This window comes from Gracilinanus agilis, chromosome 6 (assembly GCF_016433145.1).
Source record: "Gracilinanus agilis isolate LMUSP501 chromosome 6, AgileGrace, whole genome shotgun sequence".
NCBI lineage: Eukaryota > Metazoa > Chordata > Mammalia > Didelphimorphia > Didelphidae > Gracilinanus > Gracilinanus agilis.
This window is the reverse complement of record NC_058135.1, coordinates 292,683,466-292,698,124: the sequence shown is the minus strand read 5'-3', so window position 1 is coordinate 292,698,124 and position 14,659 is coordinate 292,683,466. Positions and strand designations below refer to the sequence as shown.

At 47.0% G+C, this 14,659-nt stretch overlaps 1 protein-coding gene across 1 annotated transcript; it reads left to right on the top strand.

The window, feature by feature from the left end:
* The first annotated feature begins 37 nt into the window (after positions 1-37).
* On the top strand, positions 38-14,015 carry MRPL21 (mitochondrial ribosomal protein L21). Its single transcript, XM_044680523.1, has 7 exons — positions 38-180; positions 565-622; positions 2,908-2,993; positions 6,040-6,203; positions 11,979-12,031; positions 12,507-12,610; positions 13,900-14,015. Exons 1-7 carry the CDS (start codon positions 45-47, stop codon positions 13,962-13,964), a joined length of 666 nt encoding a protein of 221 aa, XP_044536458.1. The 5' UTR covers positions 38-44; the 3' UTR covers positions 13,965-14,015.
* Positions 14,016-14,659: the final 644 nt, after the last annotated feature.

Here is a 14,659-nt window from a genome sequence, read left to right as displayed (position 1 = left end):
TTCCGCCGGCCGCGGGGCGCCCCGGTAGTAGAAGTGGGGAAAAGATGGCTGCGGTGGCTGTGGCTCGGGCCGCCTTTGGGGCCCTGGTGGGGCGGCGGCTCCTCCCCGCCGGTCGCGGCCTTGGCGTCCCGACGACTCCTGGGGCAGCAGTGGCCGGCTTGGGGGCAAGTCCCGGAGCGGGTGAGAACAGTGCAGGGCCTCATTCAACCCCCGACCCGCCTTAGTTTCCCCCTCAGGTGAACGGTGGTGTCCACGCCGTGACCTTTGATTCCTTGAGCTTGGGCAGTGCCTCTCGAGCCCGGCATCCCTCAGTTTCTCTCTTTTGCCTTGGAGGCTCCTCCCGCGTGGAGGACCAACCCGCTCCTGAGCGCTTCCTGCCTCACGAAGGGAATGTGTGACCAGAGGGAGATGGGAGGTCGAGGGTGCGAATTTGGCCACTTCTTGGCTGTGAGAACCTGAGCGAGTCATTTACAACCACCCCCTTCCCCCATTGCCCATCCCTTACTAGGTAGAAGCGCGGTAAGGGCTGAGCAGTTGGAGGTAATCGTCCTTTTTCTCTTTCAGGGAATCTCCTGGTCTCCTTTCCCAGGCCCCGCCCCCAGAGCACGTCTGCCCAGGAAAGGTAACGTACTGGGCTCGGGCTGCCTCCGCTCTGCCCCTTGGGTCGGTCTGTGACAGCCTGAACCTAGCCTCAGGTGCTCAGAATTAGAGAATCCTCCCCAGGCCTTCATGGGTAATACATCTCCTTGGGCGTCCCAGGGAGTGGGGACGTGTGTTGTGCAGCCCCGGCTCTGCCTCCGAGACCTTGAAGGTCGCCCCATGCTCTGCACCAGCCAGTACTGCCTGGAGATGATGCCGTATGGGAAAACCAAGCCCAGTGTTTGCGAAAGTGAACAGCGCCGGTCCGTCCTGATTGCTAGGACCCGGGCTGGGGATTTAGTGGGTTCTGGGCCCTTTTGGGGGGGGGGGGGAGTAATGTTGTTGTTTTGAGGCTGCTGAGTTTGAGTGGCAGTAAGACATCCAGGTCAACATATCCCTCAAGCAGTAATGGGAGAGGAGGGGGTGAGAGGCAGGTTAGGGCTGGATAAATACATCTGGGAACTTTCTGCATGGAGATGGCCTTTGAAACAATAGTAGTTAATGAGCTCACCATGTGGAATGGTAGAGTGGGAGAAGAGGGCTCAGCACCGAGCATTGGGGGAGGACATGATGGGGACAAATATCCAGGAACAAAGGCAGAGGAGGAGAACCAGGAAGGAGAAACAGTTCCCTTTGTCAAAGAACTTGTTTTATCAGGAAAAACAACATGGTGGGTATCTATACCTATGTCTGTCTTGTCCTCATGTGTGTATAAAAACAGAAACTAGGCAGATACAGGACAAAATTGGGGAGAAGGCCCTAGGTGCACTGGGCATCAACCTAGACTTCCTAGACAATAAGGGTGCCTAACTTCTTCTCTGAGAATCCTGTTTTCAAATGAATAAAACAAAATGTGAGAGATTACAAAGGAGACCAATTGTGTTGAAGTAGTACCTGAATATTTTTTTTTAAACCCTCACCTTCCGTCTTGAAGTCAATACTGTGTATTGGCTCCAAGGCAGAAGAGTGGTCAGGGTAGGCATTGGGGGTCAAGTGACTTGCCCAGGGTCACACAGCCGGGAAGTGTCTGAGGCCAGATTTGAATCTAGGACCTCCCGTCTCTAGGCCTGGCTCTCAATCCACTGAGCTACCCAGCTGCCCCCCTGAGTATTTTTTTAAAAGCAAGTTCACTTATCCCAGGTACCCCCCAGTGTAAAATGATGATCTTGAACTGAGTCTTGAAGGACTGGGGATTCCCAAGGCATGGGAAATCCAGAGCAGAGACCAGGACACAAATAGTAACTGTATGAGGAACAGTAAGGAGGCAGCTTAGCTGGGCCCCATGAGCAAGCATGGGAGGAATATGAAGGGTGGAAAGAGCTTTAGATGCCAGACAGTTTCTAATTGATGTTTGTGGTGCTAGGGAGCCATAGAGGTTTTTTGGAATTAGGGAATGGTAAGCGAGGTCAGCACTGGGCTTGAGCAAACAGAACAGACTTAAGTCTCCTTGGGCCACCAGGTGGCCATCATCATCCTTGAACTGAAGACTAGGCATCTTGGGGCCCTTAAACCCTTGGCCACTGTAATAGCAATATTCCTAAGCTGTGCCTCCCTTTTCTTCTTCTGCTTGCATTGTCCTGAAGTTCAGTTGAAGGGACTTCAGGCTATTTGAACAAAGTCCTATGGGGCTCTTCTCCAACCAGCCAGTGGAGGACTTAGGAGATAAAGGTCACTGCTACCATCCTTGCCTTGTGCTCCCCTTAGGAAATAAAGACATTTCTCTCTATGGAAGCAGGTGGACACCAAAAGTCCCAGAATAGACAGATCCTAAGGGTGTGGGACGTCAGGAGGGGCTGTCCTCCAGAAATTAGTAGCAGCAGGGGCCATTGAGCCAGACCTGAGGATTCCCAGGGGCTACGGATTGGCTTAACTTAAAGTGGAATATTAGCTGTGCTTCCTTGGCAGTTTATTTCTTTTATGATATCTTGGCAGCAGAGATTACCAGTACTAGAAGAACATAGGAATGTTTCTAGGATGAAGGGAGCTTCCCACCACTAACCTCTGTCTCTGTCTATCTCCCCTTCCCTCTCTGTCTCTCCCTCCCCCACATCCCTCTCGGAGACATTTTCACATTTCTAATGAGTTCAGATCCACAACTCTGGCTCTGGGCAGTATAGCTCAACAAATGACTTCTTGCTAGGATGACCCAGTGCAGGGCTGGCCTTTTCTTCACATTTAGCCTCTAAAGTTGTGAATTTACCTTTGTATGTGCTTAATTTATCAAGGCAAGAATCCCTGGGAACCTCACGGTGCCAATGTCTTCCACAGGCTTCTTCCTAAGACATCATTGACTTCCCCTCCATGGCCTAAAATCATACTGCCAGATCCTGAGGAGGAGACCCAGCACCATCAAGGTAAATGTCTCCATGGTGGGCAGGCTCCAGATACCCAGATTGCCTCCACCACCCTTTCCACCTACACAAAGCTTTCTGATTTCTGGTCAGCACACAGTGGCAAAATGTCCTAATGCTTTGACTCCTTTCCACCAGAAAATACCCAAGTCTGGACTCACATTTTAATTGTAATCTATGTATTGGGATAGTCTATCCTCTGTCCACAGGAAAGAACCAGACCATTCTCAGGGTGAAAAAAATTGCATTGGACTTCTGGATAATAACATTTCTCACCAGAAATTGAGAAGTAAAAGATCCAGAATTATATGGATTAGAAAGAGCATCTAATTGAGAGAGTTTAGAAGTAAAGTAGAGTCCCAAGGGCAGCTGGGTGGCTCAATGGATAAAGCACCAGACCTGAAGACAGGAGTCGTGGGTACAAATCTGGCCTCAGATACTTCCTAGCCTGGGCGAGTTATTTAATCTCCATTACCTAACCCATATCACTCTTCTGCCTTGGAACCAGTACACAGTAGATTCTAAAAGGGAAGGTGAGAGATTAAAAAGAAAAAAAAAAAGGTAGGGTCCTTGCTTCATAGATCATTTTCAGCCAAGTCAGCAAGCATTTAAGCACCTACTATGTGCTATACCTGATGCTGGGATACAGTGAAAGGCAAAAACCATTCCCTGCTCCCAGGGAGCTCTGAATCTAACATGGGAAACAATAGACCCCTGTGGGCAGGATAAAAATCAGAGATGATCAGCAGAGGGAAGGCATTGGTCTTACAGAGGACCAAGATGGGTTTCTTCTAGAGGGGGTGAGATTTTATCAGAACTTGAAGGTGAGAAGGGAGAACATTGTATGTATGTATGTGTGTATGTATGTATGTATGTATGTATGTATGTATGTATGTAACTGGGGGGCAGGGGGATGACAGCTTTAGCCTCACTGACCTTTGGTTTCCTTGGTAATCCTGTGTATTTTGGTTTACACATTTGAAAATATTGAAAGGGTCAGTATGGCCCAAGAAGTCTATAGCACAGGGCAACTAGATGGCACAGTAGATAGTAGAGCTGTGTGACCCTGGGCAAGTCAATTAACCCCATTTGCCTAGATCTTGCTCATCTGTCTTAGAATTGTTACTAAGACAGAAGGCGAAGAGTTTTAAAGGAAAAAGAAAACATCTATGACACAAGAAAGATTAGGAAGCTCTGGTCTAAACCCACACCCTCCTTTTATTAATGAGCAGGTGACCTAGCTTAGACACTATAGCTTCCTGGTGACTGACCTTGGGTCAGAGGCCCTGGCCCTTGGGGCTTAATCCACTGCTTTCCTCCCCCAAGGAGGAGGAGCTGGTAGAGCTGTTGCCTTTAGTCCAAAAGATTAGATACTAGTGGGTGATACCAGGGTTAAAATAGCTGTTTTTAGTTCTGAACAACAAATCTTCAGCTGCAGATTTCTTGAGAATCATGAAGAAAGTTGTTTTGTCACAAGATCATATTTCATTTCAACAAAGTCTGGGCTTTCACCCATGTTTCTGAGTCTTCGATTTATCCTTCCAGCTAGTCTAAGCATCTCCCAACCACTAACTGCCCTGTCTGCCTGGTTGATTTGTGGCTGGGGTTCATTTACAGAAATGTTATTAAAATGATGAATGAGAGAGAGGAGGGATAAGCCTCCCTCTGTGTGCCATGCCCTTTCTACTAACATCATCTCATTGGATCACCATAACAACCCTTAGAGGAAGTTGCTGTGATTATCCCCATTTTACAGTTGAAAAACCTGAGGCAGATGGAGTGAAGTAATTTGCCCAGGCTCCCAGAACTAGTACGGTTCTGAGACTGGATTTGAATTCAAGGCCTCCTGACTCTAGACCTAGGGCTAGTACCATGGTACCCCCTAGTTGCCCTGTGATGCTGGTACAGTAGAAGTATATGAGGTTCAGGGGAAACCATTCCCATGGGCTAAGATTGATTATATGTTGTTGTTATTATATTATAGATTATTGTTTATTAGTTAGGCCAGCATCATAACCGATAAAGTGATCTAGATCTTCATGGTTGTCCCTCAAAAACCAGAGACAGCCTCAGCTGGGTCAGGCATTCCAATAAATAGATTTTTAAGAGATCATTATTCAATCTCTCCCTCAACCATCCTAAGACATCTTTAATTAGTGATAGCTAATTAAGAGATGGTCCATCCATCGAGCCCTCAGCCTTCCCTGGACTGACAAGTGGTTAGTCCTGTCCACAGGAAGACCCATCGTGTCCTTCACTTACTAACCAAATCCTGCTAGAAAGGAAGACATTCTTTGGAATTCCCAAGGGCAAAGAAAATACAAAAAGCAAACTAGATTGTGTTTCTGACCCAGATCCCAGACAGAGGAATATACCATAATTCCCCCTAAAATGAAGGAATTAATGCAGTATGTGAAAAAATAAATTCTCACAGATATTAGGGACATTTTAGAGGGGTTTATGTGAAATAATTAGACACCCAGCACTTTGGCCTTGTCTGCCTTTTTTGGAAAAAAAAGGGCCTCTGTGTGGCTTTGTGCCTGGAACACCAGGCTGGAGTCAGGAAGACTTCAGTTCAAATCCAGCCTTAGACACATGCTACCTCTGTGACCCTGGGTGAGTCACCTAACAAACCTGTTTGCTTCAGTTTCCTCATCTATAAAATGATCTAGAAAAGGAAATGGCAAACCACTCCAGTATCTCTCCCAAGAAAACCCCAAAGTTCAGCACAACTGAAAAACAACTTAGCAACAACACACTCCTCACTTGAGGCAGCTAGCTTAGTGGATTAAAGAATGAGAGGTCCTGGGTTCAAATCTGGCCTCAGACATTTCTAGCTCTGTGACCCTGAGCCAGTCACTTAACTCCCAACACCTCACCCTTACTACTCTTCTGTCTTAGAACCAGTATCTAAGACAGAAGGAGGTTAGTGCTGCCTGTTACCATCATTATTGTCGTCATTATTAAAGTCCTTGACTTAAACCCTGCCATGCCCCACAGTGCCCAGGCTATAACTGAGGCTTCGTGCCATGTTTGTTCATTGTTTCAGAGGTTCTCAGGCGGGTGAATGAGCTGATTGCCACTGGGCAGTATGGCCGGCTCTTCGCTGTGGTCCACTTTGCCAGTCGACAGTGGAAGGTGACCAATGGGGATCTGATTCTGATAGAGAACACTTTGGATGCCAAATGTGGAGAAAGAATCCGAATGGAGAAGGTGAGGTTGTGAGAAAGCACTCAGTTGAGGCAGGGCTTGTTTCTTCCCCATGCGGGATGCTATTTTACTAATAACAGGCATCTCCGCAGCCTCTTCACCACTGATAAAATCCCATCAGGTCCTGGCGCTAAAGCACCTGATGGGACCCAAGACTGGGTGGAAAGAACTTACCTTTCTGAGGCCCCATTGCTGTGGCTGGAGTAGGTCTAGGCTGTGTCTCCCCAGGACAGCTTCCCAGCAGGACTGCTGAGGGCACTAGCCTGGGGCATCTCCCATACCAACCCCTTTGGTTCAGTCCCCACAGTGTCCTCTTGAGTTTTCTCTCAACTATATGCCCCTGTTCCTTCTGTTTGCCCTCCCCTGGTATAATCTCATGACTCGCCACCATTCCGGTTCCCCTTCTCTGGGCACATTTAACTGTCTTCTTAACCCCCTTTCTCTGCGGATGAGTCAGTCCTTCCACTTTATGAGTATTGATTGAATAGAAATTTGCATTCAACCTTACCCAGTTTTATGTTGGATTCAGCCCAGCCAGGGTTGTAGCCCATTAAGGGTCCTTTTATCATCCTTCCAGCTCAGCCAGACATCCATGCTGTCATCCACCAGGGCCCTGAGAACAAGGGGGCCTCCCACAGACCCCTGGGAGCTCCACTGGAGTCTGGCCATGGAGCCAGTTCCCAACCTACCCCATTGCAAGATTGTCAGTAGGCCTCGCATGCCCCCCTCTTTTCCAAGAGAATAGGAGAGATTCGGTGGAGACGTTCCTAAAGTCAGAGTGAGCTTCACACCCCCAATCTGCCTGTCTCTCCCCCATATCTGCCCAGCTTTTCCCAAGACTATTGGGTTCTTCCCTGGAAACGCCCTCTAGGGGCTATAAAAGTCATTGTTTTCATCTTCCCCACCCCCCCCCCCCCCAAGTCTTTTCCAAGCCAAATACCCCCATTCTAGAACAAAGGTTGCCCTGCTCTGCCCCTTTCCACCTACACCATGATAAAATTCTGTCATCACCATATGCAACCCAGCAATCTCCCAGGAACCAAAATCAAGCTCTCTGCCCTCTTGTTTGCAGCTTCTTGCTTCCCATCTTTGAAAGGAGGGTTACATCTTTCCTTTCTTTAGTAGTCTTGTCTGCCTCTTCTTTCAGGACCCAAGAATGGGATTCATTTGGGCCTGGGGACTCAGATTCCATCATGGTCAGCTAGGGGTTCTCATACCCCTTCCCTGTTTATCTTGGGTATCAATCCCCAGTGAGCCATTTTTATTCTCTTTTCTAGCCCAAAGATCATTCTCCTTGGCAAAAAAAAATGAGCAAAATTGAAATTAAGCTGCTCCAACATCTCTTCATTGGCCACAATCATCCCCTCCACTCCAGGCTGCTTGGGGCGCCTTCCCTTTTTAAGTCACCCTATTTTCCCAAACTTAACTTTAAGAAAGCCCTTGTAATTGTCCTTGGCTTTCCTCATTCAGCTTTCATTTATTTATTCTGAGTTTTAGCATTCCTGATTAGAAAACCAGACCTCCATATTTTTATGCTGGCCTGTTTCCAGTCTTCACAATGTATCCCTTTTAAAGTCTAGCGGGGGGGGGGGGGGAAGCTGGGTGGCTCAGTGGATGGAGCCAGGCCTAGAGATGGGAGGTCTTAGGTTCAAATCTGGCCCCAGACATTTCCTAGCTGTGTGACCCTGGGCAAGTCACTTAACCCCCATTGCCTAGCCCTTACCACTCTTCTGCCTTGGAGCCATTGGCTCCAAGACAGAAGGTAAGGGTTTAAAAAATAAAATAAAGCCTAGCTTAGGTAGTGAAAGCCCAGGACACTCCTAGATGGCTTCCTCATAACAACTTCTTTTTCCCCAAAGACCTTCTTTCTTCTGAGCTTTCCTGTTTCTGTCAGGGCACCCTTCCAGGTGCCCATGTTTATACTTCAGTGACCTCTGAGGAACCAAAGCCTCGGTTCCTGACATCTCCACAGGAGAAGAGGCTCTTTGCTTTTTACCTGTCCTGTCCTTGTTGAAGGTGGTCAGCACTTCAGAGCCATATCCTGGGGGACTTCTCGCCCCTTCTCAGTGCTGGCTGGGAGGTCATCCTTGTCCTCTGGGGGCAGTCACACCGCCAGCCATAGCTTCATCAGTGCCCCTGGGAGTGAGCATGCTCTCACAGCCTCTCTGATTTCCTTAGCACTGAATTTCTTGATTCACATGTTCCTTTGAGAAAACCTTTTCTTCCTTTGTTTTCCAAGAGGTTGCAAATCATTTGAACCAGACAGAAGAGTAAAACTCTTCTTGGTTCTTATTGAGTTGTTTCAGTCGTATGACTTCATGACCCCATTTGAGGCTTTCCTGGTAGACACTAGAGTGGTTGCCATTTCCTTTTTTTTCCCCAAACACTTCTCTCTTAGAGTCAGTTCTAAGACAGAACAGTGGCTTGGGCTAGGTACCTGGGGTGAAGTGCCTTGCCCAGGTTCACGCAGCTAGGAAGTGCCTGGGGCTAGCTCTGAACCCAAGAAGATGAATCTTCCTGACTTCTATCCACTGCACCACCTAGTTGACAGTAACCCTGTTCCTTGCATTACAAAGATGTTTTTATTTGTTTGCACGCTTCTGTGTGTGTGCCTGTGCCCCCATATTTTAGAACAGCTCATTTCCATTATGGCGAAGCTTCAGGACACAGGACTTCTTAGTTATAAAAATGAAGCAGACCTTCCACTTGATCAGTGGTCTCTTTGGTGGGATCCCAGCTCATTAGTTTGTCCAGAAGGCCCCAGTGCCCTGGAGGCCTGCCTTCTCCTTTTTCCTACCTTGCAAAGGTACCAGGGAAGCCCTCTGTCTACCTGCCATCCCTCTTGGCACAGCCAGCCTGTCTTCTCTTCTTGGCATCCAATCCCATGATTTTTATGGATGGATTGGAGATACTTTGCTATAAATCTTTTCCGTTTTTCTTCTTTGTAATCTTCCTCTTGTTTTCATACTTAAACAAACCCCTAAAGATCCCTTGCTTTACATTTTATCATTCTTTAAATTGGTTTAATGCTCCACTGCTTTTCTTTAGTGAACAGCTAGGTGGCGCTGCAGTGGATAGAGCCCTGGGCTGGGAGTCAGGAAGACTCATCTTTGTGTTCAGATCTGGCTTCACACACTTACTAGGTGGTTAACTCTGGGCAAGTCACTTCACCCCGTTTGCCTCCGTTTCCTCATCTGTAAAGTGAGCTGGAGAAGGAAATGGCAAACCAGTCCAGGAGCTTTGCCAAGAAAACCCCAAATGGGGTCCTGAAGAGTCAGACACAACTCAGACCACCCAACACCAGACAGTCGACTTCATCAGATGAAACCGCACATAATCCTTCTTCGTAAGATTTTTACAGGCAAGTTTCTATTCTCTCTGTGTTTCTTTTTCAAAGTCAACTCCAAAATTCATTGAAAGGATAACTTCAGCAAAGTCGCAAGACATAATAAGCCCGTGTAAGTCATCAGCCTTTCCACGTATAACCAGCAAAATCCAGCACAGACGGCTAGAAAGAGAAATTCTACTTAAATTAACACCAGAATGCGTGAGATATTTTCGGAAACTACATATGAAAACATACAAAACCAGATCCAAATAATTGAAGAGGCATCCATTGCTTCTTGTTGGGTCGTGCCGATATAATAAAAATGGCAGTACTGCCTAAATTCATTTACTTTGGTATCATCCCTATCGATATACCAAAGGATTGCTCTGAAGCGTTTGAAAATAACAAAATTCTCCTGGAGGAACAAAAGGGCCTGGTTCTCAAGGGGAATCCTGAAAGCAAATGGGAAGGAAAACAGCCTGGCTAGCCCTGATATCACATATGGTACTGGTTGAAAAACAGCACCATCAGGAGCAGATTCCAAAGCACACACCAGGCCAAAGTTGACAGACAGCAGCGTGTCTGATAACCCCAGAGCCTTGTGCCTTGTGAGGTAAAGACCTGAGCTTTGGCCACCTCTGCTAGAAAAACGGGAAAGTTGTGGCAGAAAGGAGGTTTAGGCCAAGACACTACATCATGTTACCTTGATCAGAACAGCTGGTTCTGAGACATATATTAAAGAACTAGAGGAACTGGGAAGGAAGCGCCTTTAGCAACTCTGGATTCGGGGAATGGGGACAACTGAAGGAGGACAGGGAAGGGCACCGAAGATCAGATGAGTAACTTTGATGACAGAAAATTAATGGGTCTGCTGCACAAACAACGTTAATGTAGTTAAAATTAGAAAGGAAACAGTTGAAGGGTTGGGGGGGGAGGGGGGAGCTTTGCAACGAGTCTCTCTGATAAAGGTCTCACTGCCAAGACATTGATTCAAATATATAAGAATAATAGCCATTCCCTAAAAAGATAAATGGTCCAAGAATATGAGATGTCTGTTTTCAGAGGAAGAAACTCAAGCAATCAAAAACCATGCTTCAAATAACTATTGACTAGAGAAATGCAAATTAAAGCAACTTTTTTTAAGCCCATATTTTCCATTTTAGAATCGATATAAGTATCAGTTCCAAGGCAGAAGAGTGGTAAGGGCTAGGCAATGAGGGTATGTGACTTGCCTAAGGTCACACAGATCAGAAATGTCTAAAGCCAAATTTGAACCCAGAACCTTCCTTCTCTAAGCCTAGCTCTCAATCCACTGCCCTCTAGCTGTCCCCAAATTAAAGCAACTTTGAGATTCGGCCTCCCACTTCTCAGATTGATAGAGGTGATAAAAAAGGAAAATGACAGTTGTTGGAGGGGCTTTGGGAAAACAAGCCCATTTGTGCATTGTGGTACCCTGAATAGGTAACAGGCTTTCTGGAAATGCCTAGAATTTTGTCACTGCCCATCTTTGCCTCCTGACATCCTTCCAGGGTCCAAGAACAACCCACCTTCTGCAGGAAGTCTTTCATCATCCTCCTTTAATCCAGGGCCTTCCCTCTGATAGTGTCTCCAATGAATCCTGGCTCTGTAGCTGTTTGCAGGAGCTGTTTCTGCCTTTCATTGTATCCCCCAGGCTTAGCACAGTGTCTGGCACATAGTAGGTACTTAATAAATGCTTATTAACTTACCTATTCACTTTTTGACTCAGTGCTACTACCCCCTTCTCACACAGGCATGTGCCTGTAAATACATACGAACATGCATATGTGCCCTCCTTGGTAGTATTCTTTGGGGCTCATCATCCAGCATTTTGCAGTTCTTTACTCAAGAAAGGGCTGATGCCATAGCAGGACAAAGCTGCTGTGACATCGCCAGTCTTGGGAGAATCTTTTCTTTTTCCTCAGACTACATCTTGTCTTCTTTTTCTCTTCGTCCTCATTTCTCCCCCCTTTGCATTGAGGGCTTAACTGACCAGAGTGTGTTTGGGCTTGATTTGGTTATTAAAATGAGGAGAAGTTCCTTTTAAAAAGTTAGGTCTAAATCCTAGGCCTTTGACCAAGACTCAGACTGGCTTGTGAGGTCCAAATCATCCCTGAAGGGGTGGATCTCAGGGACAGATTTTCCTGGGCTGGCCCAGCCCTCTTGAGTTCATTGCCCTTCCACCATCTGCTGCAATGCAGACCTTCGGAGGAGATCGCTATCTGTCTCACACCATCAGGGCATTAAAAAGTGCATTTTTTACTGTAAAAGGACAAATTTGATGGTGAGCCAAGAGAATAGGTGCCCGGGGATTTCCCTTCCTTTTAAATGTATTTGTGTAAGATTTATTGCCGCTGCCTGTGCTTGTGAAGCGTTGCTATTCTGAAGGTGAGCCGCTGATGATTGAGTGTGTTCCCTTCCCACTTTTCCAGGTCTTGCTGGTTGGTGCTGACGACTTCACGTTAATCGGAAAGCCACTCCTCGGGTAATCTGCTCTTTATTTAGTAACCTTGCAGGGCTCGGGGGGCCGGGGCCCAATCACTGACTGAAGGGAAAGGTTTGTACATCTGTCCTCATCCATATACTCTGTCGCAGTCACTGCTGGTGATCTTGTATCAGTGCTGCCCCCAGCCCTTGATGCCCAGCCCCATCGTTACAGGCCCAGAGAGCTACCCAAGGTCAGAGTCCAGTCACTGGCCGTGGCAGGATTCACACCCACGTCTCTAATGGCCGGTCCTGTGCTGTGCTATGTGGACATGCCTTTGTCAGCAAACCCTCCAAACCCAAATTTGGGCAGGACCAGTGCAATCTTAACCAGGTTGTCTGCTGAGTGGGGATCATCTAGCCCCCACCTCGTAGGGTTGAATGCTGAGAGCTTTGCAAACATGCACAAATGCTAGCTGTCACCATCATCATCCTCGTTATTACTAAGAGAGAAATGTCATTTACTTACATCATAGACTAGATCTTGTCCGCGTAGAAGCCACAGTTATTGAGAAGACGGAGTCATGGCCAAGAATCTACATGAAGTTTAAGAGAAGGAAGAACTTCAGAAGAAAGAAAAGTAAGTTGGAAAAATTGGAGCCTGCTGCTGAGCTGGCCTGAGCTGGCCCCTGCTGCCACCAGTAGGTTCTGACTCGTGGGTTGATGGGACTGAACCTCTATCCCATGCACTTCATGCCTGATGGGGCCCAAAGGCCCAGCTCACTCCAGCCCTGTGTGGCACCAAGTGCGAGGATTGTTATTCTCACTTTACAAATGAAGGAATCGAGTCTTTGCTCTGGCCAGTAAGGGTCAAAGTCTGGTTTGAAACTCAGGTGCCCTGCACCCGAGCTGCCTCCCTAACAGAGGAGGTTGTGATGTCCCTCAGAGATACAGATGGGAAAGGGCCCCTCAGCCAGCCGTAATCTTCCTCCCTTAAGCCTTCTGAGTTTTACCCTCTCCCATCCCCCAAGATCAGGAAGCTCAGAGAGCAAAAGGAGGTCCCTGCCACATTCTCAGCTGGGCTCATTTTGTCGCCTGACCCTTTGTGCAAGTACTGGTCAAGATGTGGGGACGCCCTGTAGTGCATCTGTAACCTCAGAGAGGCTCTGAGCTCAGCCAGTGGGGCGGGGCCCCATGATATTCTCTTTCTTGGTGGATGGACCTTGAGCCACACATGCTTTCTGGTGGTCAGTGCTTTAGGCCCGTGGCAGCCCAAAGTAGGAGGACGTGATTGATGTCAGGTAAGGCCAGAATCAGTTGGCAATGGGTTGTCTCACCCACATCGGGTACAAGGCCTGGGCCCAGCACAAGGCTCCATCACCAAAGAAACTCTTGGTTGCAGATCAAGGAAGCTGCTATTTTTAAGGACCATTAGGAAATGCTTTTTTCTCACCTGGCCCTTAATGAAAATCAGATGACAGATAAGACTGATTTTCCTGTGTCCTGATTTGTCACAAAAGCACAGGCTCTCTTCTGGGCCCTCCTATACCATCTGTGATCTAATTACTTAATTCAAGGGAGAAGCAGTGTAGCCTGTCAGTCACTGTCCATCCTCCTGTCTTCCTCTCCTTGTATCCCATTGCCACACCCTTCAAGGGTGTTGTGCTAGGACTTGCATAACAGTTGAGCTGATTACAAGCCAACTTTGCAGCTGGCACATCTCTTTTTAATTATTATACAGAGCAGCAGTGTGTATTACTGACAGCAGCCCTCAGTGATCGAGGCCAAGAGTTCCATTCATTCTCCCTCCGGGGTCATGAAAACGATCTGGGGCTCTGACCTACGGAATGATCTTATCATCTTAGAATAGCTGAGATTCCTAATAGTAAGGATTGTAAATGCTGAAATCCTGTTTTCTATCTTTTTCAGTTCTTATAAGACCCCAAACTATCCTTCGGATAAACACAGTAGAGATTGCTCCGAGTTTGTCGTGATCTTTTGGCTGATACTTACCAAAGTGTGAAAATAAATCTTTTTTTAAACAAGGTCTAGTTTGATATATTCTTCATAATTATTTGTGAATTTTTAATGTCATATCTTTATAATTATTTCTACAGATTGATTCTGAATAATAGAATCTTTAATCCTAAAGTAATTTAAAATAGTCAAGAAATGGCCCAGGCCAGTTAGAAATCGGGCTCTCTGATGTGTCTGTGGACTTTGGGGCCATGTGACCAACAAGATGGGGCACTAGTCATCTTCTCTGATGTCCACAAGTTCTCAAACTTCACCAAAAAAGAGTTGATGCACCAAAGATAAAGCAGCTTCATTTGGCTCCGACACTTAAAATCCAAAGGGAGGTTTCCGACACCTAAATTCAAAGAGAGGTTTCACAACACACCAAGAATCAATGCTCGATGAACCTGCATTCATTCAGGACCCTCCCCCACCTTCCCTGTTAGCAGCAGGGAGGTGTCACTAGCAGGCACAAGGACACAGCACAGACTTATAGCAAAACCCACCCATGCCCAATCCATTCTCCCTCTTTCTAGTGCCATGGAGACTCCAGGGGCCATAACCCAGAGCATTAATGGGAAGGGGGTGGGTGGAAGTATAGTACAGCATTCCCCCTAAGCTAAGGGAAAGGGCTCAACATCTAGCTGGAGTCAGTCATCACTTGGAATAACCT

What these genes read in the sequence shown, in the direction of transcription:
- MRPL21 (XM_044680523.1), top strand. Translation starts at nt 45, where the DNA reads ATGGCTGCGGTGGCTGTGGCTCGGGCCGCCTTTGGGGCCCTGGTGGGG. An exon ending in AAAGAATCCGAATGGAGAAG is followed by an intron (nt 6,204 to 11,978) that starts GTGAGGTTGTGA and finishes CCACTTTTCCAG; the next exon opens with GTCTTGCTGGTTGGTGCTGA. An exon ending in ATCGGAAAGCCACTCCTCGG is followed by an intron (nt 12,032 to 12,506) that starts GTAATCTGCTCT and finishes CTTACATCATAG; the next exon opens with ACTAGATCTTGTCCGCGTAG.